We start from the raw sequence: 12,569 nt of genomic DNA, 5'->3' as shown, positions 1-12,569 counted from the left end.
GTCGCAGGAAAAAATCAAGATTACTTTTCTTCTGTAGTACAACAGACACGTTACATTCAATTTTGAGGTGTATTGTGACCTATTTCTACTGGTAAGGATTTTTATGTGGACTTAGATATCATGTGTAACTACCTGTGACGGGCTCGGCATGTTGTCTGCTGACAACTAGTTATACCAAGCTGCCGTAAAATGTAAATGTAAGAATTGAATACTACGTTTTGTTCGTTTACATGCGGTTCATGGATTTGCAAGAAGTACAAATATGGTTTATATCCGTATATACGTGTAAAAAAATAGCATTTTTAAAGTTCTTTTATATATTGTGTTTTCAGATCAAAGTGAACCGCCGGCATATCAAGCGGATTGAATTGAATAGGGAAACAATATGTGAAAGAATAAGGTTTTAAAACAGATCTATAACATGATGGAATTTTACGAAAGAGCGTTCATGCCATTTACACTCTGTGAGACGTACGTTCCAACGTAAGTCATATCTCAACGATATCATGTGACAACATCTCAGCGACGACTGGTTACGGTATCGCTCAGTATGACATTTCATATACATGTGTATAATAATTACTTTGATTACATTTGCTTGTGTCCTTGCACGAAAATGTATTCACAGTCTTAAATTAATCGCACGCATTGATTAAAAAATTAGTTTTTAAAAAGATTAGAGTAACTATAGAAGTATTTTGCTATTTTCCAGAACAAACTTTATATTACACGTTTTCAAAAACAATAGTGACAGACAGTCAATGATGAATGAAAATCTATGGCAGTTTTAATCTTTGAAATATATATCTGCAACTGTTTTATCAAAAACACTTATTTTAATACATCTAATATCATGTTCCTCACTCTAATCGATTGTTATGTATGTGTCTTTTACCCTGAGGCAAATTAATGATTACTGGCTTAGTTTTTAGACATCTTGTAGATTTTTATTCTGAATATTCTATTGAGTTCTGTAACAATACTGATAAACAGTTATTTTTAGAAAGGATTGCCCTTGATGTTTCCAGAATGTTCTTTTTATTCTTAGTGTTACATGAAAATACTGGAACCTTCTAAGATAAATAAATGGTGAGATGGATAATTTAGGAATTAATATAGAACCTGGCCCCGTGTTCACAAAACATTTTCAGTCTCGGCTGAGTTTGATAATGAAACTTTATTTGTCCTTTATATTTAAATGGCATGATTAAAACTAAATTTTAAGTTAATAACTATTTTCAAGTGAATATTCAGTAATGATGGTCAGCCTTAGTTGGGATTTTACCTTGAAGTTTTAGTAAAATTGATATTAAAATTTCAAACTCAAACTCAGCCGAGTCCGAAAAATGTTTTGTTAACATGGGGCCTGGAGTATAAAACTGAGATCGTAGATATTGATGACACTTTCCTGTATTTCCTTATAACTTAATGTTATTGTGTTACCAGTTTGGATGTTTAATATTTTGAAGGATTATTTGAAGGATTCCTGAAATTTGTGGATTCAAAATGTAATCTTTGAAGAGAAGAATTACAATTTTTGGATATGCTAAAGTTACTTTTGAACTGTGTGAAAAATTTGTTCTGACTGGATTTAAATTTGACTTGGACAGGATTTGAACTGTTTTAACATATTACTGGATTTTATGGCTCTTTTGACATTTTGAAGATATTTGTATTGCTACTTAATTTAATGAATAGAATTTTGTTATTGTTAATAGTTGCCGATTTGTCTTTCTGTTACTTTTATTAACTGTAACAAGAAATTGTTACCTTCTGACGTAACACGATGTTGATACAAACTCTGAACGAAGATCCAGGCAAGCGTTTCTGATACTCCTCGAAGTATTGCGGCTGTACATAATTGTATCCAGTAAGTCTAAATGAGACTGAAAATTCAGATTTTTTTTTTTTCAAAGTTTAAGGAAACTTATTTTGATCTCGTTTTTCCATTAAATGGTTTTCTCAATATATCTGAAGTCAAAATGAAGGCAATATGTGCGGTAACACAGAGCTGACTTGTACTACTGCGGGGCACATCTTAATTGTAAAACAGTCTGTAAAAAGACCCTTTTAAAGCACTGGACGCGATTAAGCAATATAAGTTGAGCAAGTAATTAGAAGATTTTTGAAAGCATATCTATTGCAACGAAACAAAAGATGTAAGGGAAAAATGTAAAACTTAAAGGGATTTCAGTGAATTCATACTGAAACTGAATAATTTGATTAAACGCTTTTTTTATACAATGACATACTCAATGGCGTTGTACATAATAATGATAATAATAGTTATTATAACAATATTAATAATGACAACAATAATAATAACAGCCTTATTGTAATAAACAGTCCTGATCGCACCCCTACCATTTAGGTCATTTTACCCCTATTGCCAATACCAGTGCTTAAAGCATCTGGTACGCCCAGACGGGCTGTATATAGAGGTTCAACCCCCCCACCCACCCCCGGTTAATGGTGCCATCATATACGATTTAAGAAAGAAATACTACACACTTCCCAACCCACAGAGCCTTACCAACAAGTGCGTTTATTAAACAAACCTTGGCGATATAAATGTTGAAATGTCAAACCTTTTACAAAAATTTAAGAACTATCACATGCTGTTTTCGCATAATAAACAGTTATCAAAAATTTGAAACAATGCCGCGAAATCTCTGAAATACAGTGTCTTAAGATTTTTTTTTTTGAATGTGTCAAATGATTTACTTTTGCGTAGTTCTAACGGCAGTTCATTCCAAAGTTTTGGACTAATTGTACAGAAACTTCTATCATTGAATGTTTTGCACTCTTTGTATGGAATAACATAACGACATTCAGAATTTTAAGACGATCTCAAACCTTGTCTACTAGGATTTATTCTGTAAGCAATTCTGTTAAGTACAGAGGCGCTCTGCCAGTGTGACAGCTATACATGAAACAGAGTAGCTTGAACTCAATTTTTGCTTTCACCGGTAACCAATGTAAGTGGTGCAATGTTTGTTTAGAACTGTCAAATTTCCTCCTGTTAAGTACAAGTTTTGCGCACATGTTTTGAATAAGTATTTTCGGATGTTCTTAATTCGTAGGTAATTCAACATGGCCGTACGACATTTGCGATTTATATGATCTTTAAAGTTCAAGGTTTCGTCAAGAAATGCACCGAGATATCTAATTTTGCTTTCACGTTTGACATCATCACCAGCAATGTTAATGGTATTTGTAAAACATTTGTTCAGTTGAGGTCTGCTGCAAAACATAATAAATTCAGTTTTGGAAGTGTTCATTTTCAGTTTGTTTCTAGTCATCCAGTCATTGATTATAACTGCGTACCTTTCAAGGTCTCCAATCGCTTGTGATTCTACGGAAACAAATGTAGGACGAAAGCTTTTATTTGCTATATGATCATCAGCAAAACCGTAGACTGATATGGATTTTGGAATGACACCAAAAAGCGTTCCAGCATAGGTGAGATACAGCCAAGGACCAAGACAACTGCCCTGGGGCACACTGCATTCAAGATGGCGGTCTGATGAATATACATTGTTGGTATTAATCTTACAAGTACGAGGCCTTAAATAGGAGTCTACCCATTGAAGAGCTGTATCACAGATGCCATATTGTGCTTTTAGAAGAATGTCGTAGTCGACACTTAAATCAATTGCAATAAGGGCAGTTACTTCCTTTTTCTCCATACCACTTAGAAGATCATTGACTAACCGAAGTAACGCAGATTCACAGGAATGGTATTTTCTGTATGCAGACTGGTTCTTAGGCAAAAGACTGTTTTTATTTACATGTTTGTTTGATCTGTAAAGAACAGCTTTCTCAATAAGTTTTGATAGAAATGATAAATTACTCACAGGACGATAATTGGAAAGCTCTAGTTCAAGACCGGCTTTTTTGAGTAGAGGTCTAACAACTGCTTGCTTGTATTTCACAGGGAAAACACCTTGTTGTAATGAGAGATTCGCCAATTTAGTGGTACTAAAGAGAAGTTCATCTACATGTGATTTCAGAATACGTGTTGGCAAATTATCTAACTCTGAAGACGTAGTATTCAGTTCATTGATGAGATTTTTTTACTTCAATGGGTCAATTCAGTCTGAAAATTTGTTTAAATTTTGTATATCTTTTACTTGAGGTTCAAAGTTTTGGTATTCACTTAGGGATTGACGTATTTTTGAGTTTTTTGCCATGAAAAAGTCAGCAAATTTTTCGGCCAATGAATTGTTAGACTCTCCTTGAGGCAGTAGGTTTTCAGATTTGGTACCAGTTAGCTCAGATACCAATTCATACAGTGTCTTGGAATCACCTTTAGCATTCTCTTTCTTTTCACTGAGTGTGTCTCTCTTCTGACGTTTGATTTCAAAATATTATTCATTTCTTACTTTTTTATACGACTCAAACTGATCTGTTTTACCATAACGCCTTCATGTACGCTCAGACTTTCTAACTTGTTGCTTTAGATGTTGCAGTTTTTTACTGAACCAAGGTTTGGGTGCTCTCTGAATTATAGCTTTTTTTTCTTTTAGGGAGCGTGTTTATTCAGGACATCCTCTATTTCCGATTCAAACTCTTTCACAAACTTGTCTATATTCTGTGAATCAACGTTTATTGTAATTAGGTCGTTGGAAAATTCTGATTCGTTTAATTTTTTAAATGTCACCCTCCTACTAGTAATAGTCTCTTTTTTAACATCTAAGAGAATCTTAACAACACAGTGATCAGATAAAAACGCACGTTTTGGAGAGTGTGAAACGATGTACAAACTGGTTGGCGAGTTTATCAACTGTCAATGTTAAATGCCGTCGTTAATGTGTGAATGGCTACAGCCGCAGGGTGAATGGGTCGGCGATACAGGACATTACCAGAATTTTTCTCATACTTGATGTTATAAGTGCAGGGACACAATTCACTTGTTGCAAGTGATTTTTTGCAGTTTTCGGTATCGTCGATTTTTGTGAATGAAATGTAATTAAGTGATGCATTTAGTAAATCTGTTGTTTGCCGCTCCTAAAACGAGTTTTTCCTTTTTTGGGCTTTCCATTTTGGATTGGATATCAAATCCAAAAGTTAGTACGATAAATTATTTATGTTTGTCTGAATGAAATGAAAGAAAACATAATTGATTTCTAGGTGTATGTATATTTTATAGGTGAACGAGAGGTAATGTCTGACGTAAATTCATGAAGAAAATTATCAAAAATTTCACTGGATGCAATCCACTGAATCACTGAAGCTCCTGCAACACAGAAGCACACACAGATGCAAAATACATTTATATCCATTATATCCAATTTTCAGCACAATCTCAACACCAATAACAGGGTTATTATGGTAGGAGTCAAGAGCAAAGAAAACACGTCTGCCACATACGGCGACAGTGTAAAATCACCAATTCATATCATTGAATTTTAAAAAGCGATGTAGTAAAATAGCAAAATTATCACGAATAAATTCTTGGGTGACTGCGAAAATAGACTTGAGGGTAGAAATAAATGAATTTATGATAATTTCATAAGATAATTCAAGAGCAAACGTTATTTTTTAGAAAGGGATGCAGTAAAGTGCAAAATTCTCTGAGATTAAAACAAATGCTTATCTTTCCATTAATTTCAGTTTAAAGGAAGGAAAAGGGCGATCAATTCAGTATAATGCGAAAATAAAAGAGATTCGAGTTACTGCACGACTTCCACGAATTGAATTTGAAAAATAAAAAGTAAAAATTTGGGGATGCAAAAACGCGAAATAATGAAATATTTCAGTAAATGCACGTGTTTAAAAAAAGACGAGGGAGAAAGAAGTGAAATAAAATACTAATATACAATTATAAAATTGTTGTGTTCTTCGAAGTATTAAAACTTTAAACACTTTTTGTTTCAGGATCTATACCCGCTCTGCAATGTCAAATATAAACATTAAAATGTATAACATGTATACACTTTTTAAAAAAACTAAATTTATGAGTAATGTTTCAGCTGAACAACGCTATTGTGTAGGAATCACCGACAATGCTTGCAGCATTTCATGGTATTTAAAATAAATGAAAGTATTTTAGGTAACACTTGAAGATACTGTCTTGATTCTATTGTAGAGAATTAATTTCACATTTTAATTCTTGTTAAAATTGTGTAATTATTTGATTGTATGCAGCCATTTTATACTCAGTTCCAAAAGAAAGTGTGCACTTTTTAAGTTTAAATATTTCAAAAAATCCCCCGACGTTTATGTTTCACTTTTTTAATACACTAACTCTCAGGTTTAACTCAAAATCTAAAATGCACACCAATTTGTTTACGAACTGATTTAAATTTTGGTACCAAACATTATAAGTTTTCATGAAAATAACCGAGAAAAAATAACAGAAAACTAAGTGCACACTTTCTTTTGGAACTGAGTGTATAGTTGGCTTAAAGAACTGGTGTTCATATAAATAGCGTTACAAACGTGCAATATTAAAATATATATTCAATGTGTATCGTTCGTTCATTGGAAACTGCTCAAATGCACCAGCCAATCAGTCTTTTGTATTTGTATTGCAAATGACATTAGAACTTCTCATAAAGGTATTCAATTGAGTTTCACGTGGTTCTAAAAATGTATAAAATGCAGTTTTCAGACAATATTTTTGTCAACACAAAGCCGGTTAAACATTTTCAGCTTTCCGGGCTATATATTGAACAGTTTAAAAAAATATTATATGGATAAGCTTACTTTTATTGTAAAATGTCATTGACATTCCCCTTTCATAATCTTTGCATAAAGTGATATTTGAAATTTCCAGTAACACTCAATAGGAACAATGAAAATGCTCTTGTTATTTATATATATGCAAAATACAAGTAAACAATTTATGGCTATTTTTCTTTAAAAATAAATAAATAAATAAATGAACTTTTCACAGGTTGGAAATACAAAAACTATAAACCTTGATTTTTAATACTTAGTTACAGTTACAAATCAGGACAAATATCTGAAAGTGTTCTAATGCTGCAAAACGCCCCAGAAAAAGAAGAGCACGTTATTTTATCACCACTTCCGCTGACAATAATGTGACCAAAATATTGCCATGAAGAATATCTCACTGATATATTAAATAGATCAAACATGTTTTAAATGATGAAAATTAAACTGTCCAGAAAGGTCGCCATTGTAGCGGCTAATTGATGAAATATCCCCCGAAAGGTATCTATATTTCATTTGCCTCCGTTCGTGACTGTGCATATCGTTAAACTGGAATTTGGTGGAATTCATTGTGACTCTGTATTGAAACAGTGCAAATCCGTGGTAAATGTCACAACTGAAAAATATGACAGGTAAAATGTGCATCTAAAATATTCCAAATTAAATTATATTATTTTCAAATTTCGCTGGGCCTACGATTGATTAGTTTGGCCGGAAATGAGCAAAACTACGCAGCGCAGCGTAATCAAATAAAAACGAATAAAACGAAAAAAAAAAAACCAAGACGAAAAACAAATCTACGTGAGCGCATGTAAGAAAAGGGAATTGACACATCTGAGGGCATACTTTGTGGCTGCCTCTTGTCTGTAGAAATAAGGCCAGTAATTCGGTCGAAAATGAGCTTCCGTGGTGTAGTCGAAAGAATTCCTTAGTAAATAGATCCTAATTTTCTCATTTTCTAGCGCAAATTCGTGTTGAACGAGAGCTTTAATTGCACCTTACACTGCTAGAATACATTCTGAGTGAAATGAGATGTTTTCATGTTTATACACCCCACAAGGTTAGTTTTGCAGATCGAAACCCAGAGTAGGGGTTATTGTGCGGACAAGAGCAAATATGTGCCATTTTTAGGGTAGCAGACCACAACTGACAGGCATTTCTCTAGGAAATATTCAACCCCCTATTTTATTTTCATTTTTGTCGTTGATTTATGATAAAGCTTTCATGAAAATAGGAAAAAGTGATAATGATACGCAAAGACGACCTGACGTTGTCGTTTTTTTTTATTACTGACCTTCAGCCTGTAAGAACAGTGTATAAATTTCTTGATTCTTTTTTTACTAAAATATTGTCAAACTATGGGCCTTTCATTAGAAGATATATAGTATAATTTGTTGAAGTGTTTCGGTTGCAAGAAATCTTTTGCATTCATTGTTGAAAATGTGAAAAATATTTGCCGTCGTAGATTTCTGTTCTTATTCTTGAGGATGCTGGTCCGTGGGTTTCAGAACGAGGCTTAGCGTTGGTTTTGTAAACAAAAAAGAGTTTAGGTTGGTAAAAGGGTAACGGTTTAAAAGTTACTTTGATCAAGAATGCGACGTTTTTAGCCTTTCAACGGCATGCAATGCACCGCAATATCAGTTATTGCTTTATTGCCCTTTTTCAAAGTTCAAAATGTAAGCCGACAGCTCTCCGGCAACTTGATACTCTGCATCAAAATTTTACTTGTAAAACGTTTTTTATGTTTGCCCAATGACAAAGCGGATGAATCATGTAACTGACAAACGATGGACGATATCAACACAGCTGTTTGCAAATAAGTCGCACTCGCTATATATGGACAGCCGAAATTTCGGGAAAACATGTTAATATTTTTTTTTACTATGATATAATTTCGATTTGTTCACATGTAACGGTAAACGATTCCCTTGCTTCCAAACCATGCATGGTACTAAACAATTGTATAAGAATGTGTTCCGATAGCAATTTTGAGTGAAATGGAACTCAACAATTTACAAGTATATAGCTTTTAACTATTACCGAGTTTTGCCAAGTGTAGACTTTTTATCTAACTTCGTTGTATATATGTCACGGGGGAGGAACTGTTACACGAGACTCGGTTGTGGAGGATATCATGTTACAGATTTAGGATGCTTCTGTTACAGTATTCCTGGATAACGTTACTGCATTCGGAGGATAATAATAGCTGTCGGTATTTTATTTGCCAAAGATGTGGTAAAGATTTATCTCTTTTTCCAAAAATAAAAATTGTCTTTCTAGATCAGTGATATGCACGTCTGTTAAGACATGGCTTAACCTGCGAAACACAGTATATTGATGTCAATCAAACCTTTTATGAAAAAATTCGAAATTTTGATAGAAAAACATCTAAAAGAAATTATTGATTAAAAGATATTCCAACTGTATTTCATGCAAATTTGCATTGATTAAAACCCTCTTCAGGCATGGACTTATAAAACGAGGTAGAAAAATTACTGTTGATCTAATATTTCGTGGTTTTATAGAATGTTGCAGTTTAGCAGGATATTTTACAGTTGTGGGGTGCTGCTTTTGAATGTGTTACAGATTTAGGATGATATTTTTTCCTTCTTCAGGATTCTGTTGTTAGATAATACTGCTAAATAACATTTATTTTGTCATTTGAGGCAGTCAGACATGTACAAGAGTGGCGTTGCTGTAACGACGTTTAAAAACACAGGAAAGTCCACCTAACGGGAGAGGATGTCGGTTGTGATATGTCAAGAATCACATATGATGAACAGTTGATGATACAAGTTATGTAGAGCAAATCTCCCATCCCTTTTCCATGCAAATTGACCGATCGTTTGAACAATATCTAAATGCATCGGTTGTTAAATGTTTTTCCATAACCTTTAAATAAATCACCAAAGATATCGCGGAGCGAAATCGAAAAATGTTTTAAGTGTGTATTTATTTATATTCACATAGATTAATTACTTTCGTTCAAGTCTAAAAGAGAGTGAGTTACTATGTTTATAAGGTAACTCCTAATTTTTGAACAACCCGAATTTAATGTGCTCGTGCTCGCGTTTACGCAATGCCTACAGTCCTGAGACATGCCTTCTAATGGCGCACAGTCCTGAAAAGCCCTTGACACCGTCATACACACAAAGACAAAGACGCATATACTTTTAGATGAAAATCCTGAAACATTATACATTTTAACTATGAATTGCGTATAAAATCCTCTGTTAAATGATTTAGGCTCCTAACTGTGACCAAACAGATTCAATGCTTCAGATTAGCCTATTTGATTGTGCATGCTTGCCAAATCTTCATTGCGCAGATGCATATCTGCTTGTAGGCAGCTACGCGCCTGCAAGCAGACTATGATTCGATGGTTGTTCCAATAGCAAACACGTATACATGTTTAACCAAAAAAAATCTTTTGTTATTTGAAATAAAGTTTTATTGCACATGTGCGAGTTGTCGTGAGAAAAGCCAATTAATTTCTTATGTTCTCCATTACCGATTCCGAGAGGATATTTTCTTTTAAGCTTATTAGTAATTGAAATCGTTGATAAAGACACGCATTGCCAAGCTCTTCTGAAGCTAGGACACATCGTTTGCTAGCTTAATACATGTAGTATAAACAGGTACTATTTATGAAAGATCAGCTTATTAAAGTGCAAACGACGATTCAATGCGAATTGGTGTTTATGGTATCATATACATTAGATATAGAACACTAGCTTTCCATTGAAAATGTTTATATATCATTTTATTATATATAGCTGTTGAATCAGATTTAGAATTTCGAAATTAGAAAAAATGCACTTGGTATAATATATTTGTTACATCTTACAAAAAAATCCCGCATAATTCATAATATCTAAATTTTATTTGCTATCCTGGTATTGTATATTGTCAAAATGTATTCCAAAAAGTATCATCCTAAATCTGTAACACATCCAGAAGAAGCACCCCACAACTGTAACATTCTATAAAACCACGAAAAATTAGACCCATATTGATTTTTCTGCCTCGTATTATAACTGCATGCCTAAAGAGGGTCTTTATCGATGCAAATGAGCATAAAATATGGTTGAAACATATTTTAATCAACTTCTTTTAGATAATTTTCTATCAAAATTTCGGATTTTGTCATTAAACGCTTGATAGACATCAATATACTGTCTTTCACGTGTTAAACCATGTCTCAGCAGACGTACATACCATTGATCTAGAAAAACAATTTTTACTTTTGCTAAAAAGAGATAAATATTTACTATTTTTTGGCAAACAAAACACCGACAGTGATTTTTATCCTCCGAATGCTGTAACGTTATCCAGGAATACTGTAACAGTAGCATCCTAAATCTGTAACATGATATCCTCCACAACCGAGTCTCGTGTAACAGTTCCTCCCCCGTGTATGTGTACTAGAGTAAATATTTGTAAACTGATATCTCGTATTGAACACATTATCCGATACAACAGGTTGTTAGGTTTCTAGTGTAGGAGATATGCTCAGCGGGAGTACATTTTATGTACATAGTTTTGTCAGACAAAAATTGAATTTAGTCCGCAACAAACTCGAAATTACAGTATCAACAATGTCATTGTTGAGAAATTATATAATTCACGTACCTTCATGGCCAGAAAAATATTTATTTTTGATTTTGTTGCAGAATGTTCCGTTAATGGGGTTTAGACACTTCTTTTATGGATCATAATGATTTTAATCGAGACTAAACAGAGGGTGGATATGTTTTATTATTTGATTCTTGTATGAGGAAAGTATCATCTGCATTTCAAATTGCGTTATTTACGACGTTTTGACATCTAAGACAAACAAACTATAACGTCCATTCGGCGGCCGCATAATATTCAGCAGACACTGCACAGTTTACCAAAATAGAAACGGGCTAGAACAGAACTAGTTTATATTGTTTGTTTTTAATCAAGATCTTTATTATCAATAAAAACTACAACTGTCTTCTCCTTCTTCGTTCGAAAAACTGTCGACATCGTTTATATCCACGTAAAAATAAAAATGATACTCGAATACTCGAACCTGCACAGACTGAAAAATATTGTATGTCAGTAAATCGATACTCTATTATACAAGTACCCATAGAATGGCATTCTAAACTAGTCGTGTCATATAGGCAACACGTATTATACAAGTAAATACATAAGACAGTGTATGGTGTCTTTGATAGGTGATGGCTACGAAAGGCGGTACTAAAATAGCCATCATCTTGCCAGCTTCGCTCTTAAAGACATTAAACTACATATAACATTTAGATGATTCGCGGAGAAATTAATGTTCTTTGTAAACTTTGTAGAATTTATGAATCCAGTATTTTCGGTTTGATGCTCTTCCAATACAACTAGACAGAGGTACCTTATTGATACTCTTAGAAAGAATAAGGAATTAATTTGATGAAATTATCTACAAAACAGAAGGATTAATAATCCGGACTTGTGGTTGATCACAAGAAAGTACAATTACAGTTCACAATAATTGTCCTACTTCAACAAATATGTGGCACGTACATTAAAACGCTTCAGAACAAAGTATTGTTATGTCCATTTCACATGTAGCGCGAAGTGAAATGACAGGTTATATTTACTTGAATTGATATACATGTATGTAGTTGTCATTGTCACAACCGACTAAAATACGCTTTCGTTCACTATCTAAAACTATACTTGTAGGGCAAACTATGTTCGTATCCCATAACCTTCTATTTTTGAAATTCAACGATGAAACTTGTCCTATTGCGCCTTGACTTGCGCAAAAATACACACTATCCGTATCGCGTGCAACGCTTGTTAGCCCATATTCGGGACTATATTGTCTGGTCCTGTAGTACCACACTATGCTCGCCTCATCGTTA

The 12,569-nt window shown here is 33.6% G+C and overlaps 1 protein-coding gene across 1 annotated transcript in view; it reads left to right on the top strand.

The window, feature by feature from the left end:
* The window catches only part of LOC128555991 (uncharacterized), a 34,005-nt gene extending 33,638 nt beyond the window's left edge, over nucleotides 1–367 (top strand). The window contains exon 8 of the mRNA XM_053539868.1: nucleotides 333–367. Within this exon, the coding sequence (XP_053395843.1) occupies nucleotides 333–367 (35 nt within the window). The remainder of the gene's footprint in view (nucleotides 1–332) is intronic.
* Nucleotides 368–12,569: the final 12,202 nt, after the last annotated feature.

The sequence above is a fragment of the Mercenaria mercenaria genome, chromosome 3, assembly GCF_021730395.1.
Source record: "Mercenaria mercenaria strain notata chromosome 3, MADL_Memer_1, whole genome shotgun sequence".
Classification (NCBI taxonomy): Eukaryota; Metazoa; Mollusca; class Bivalvia; order Venerida; family Veneridae; genus Mercenaria; species Mercenaria mercenaria.
This window is presented reverse-complemented; position numbering and strand designations above follow the sequence as displayed.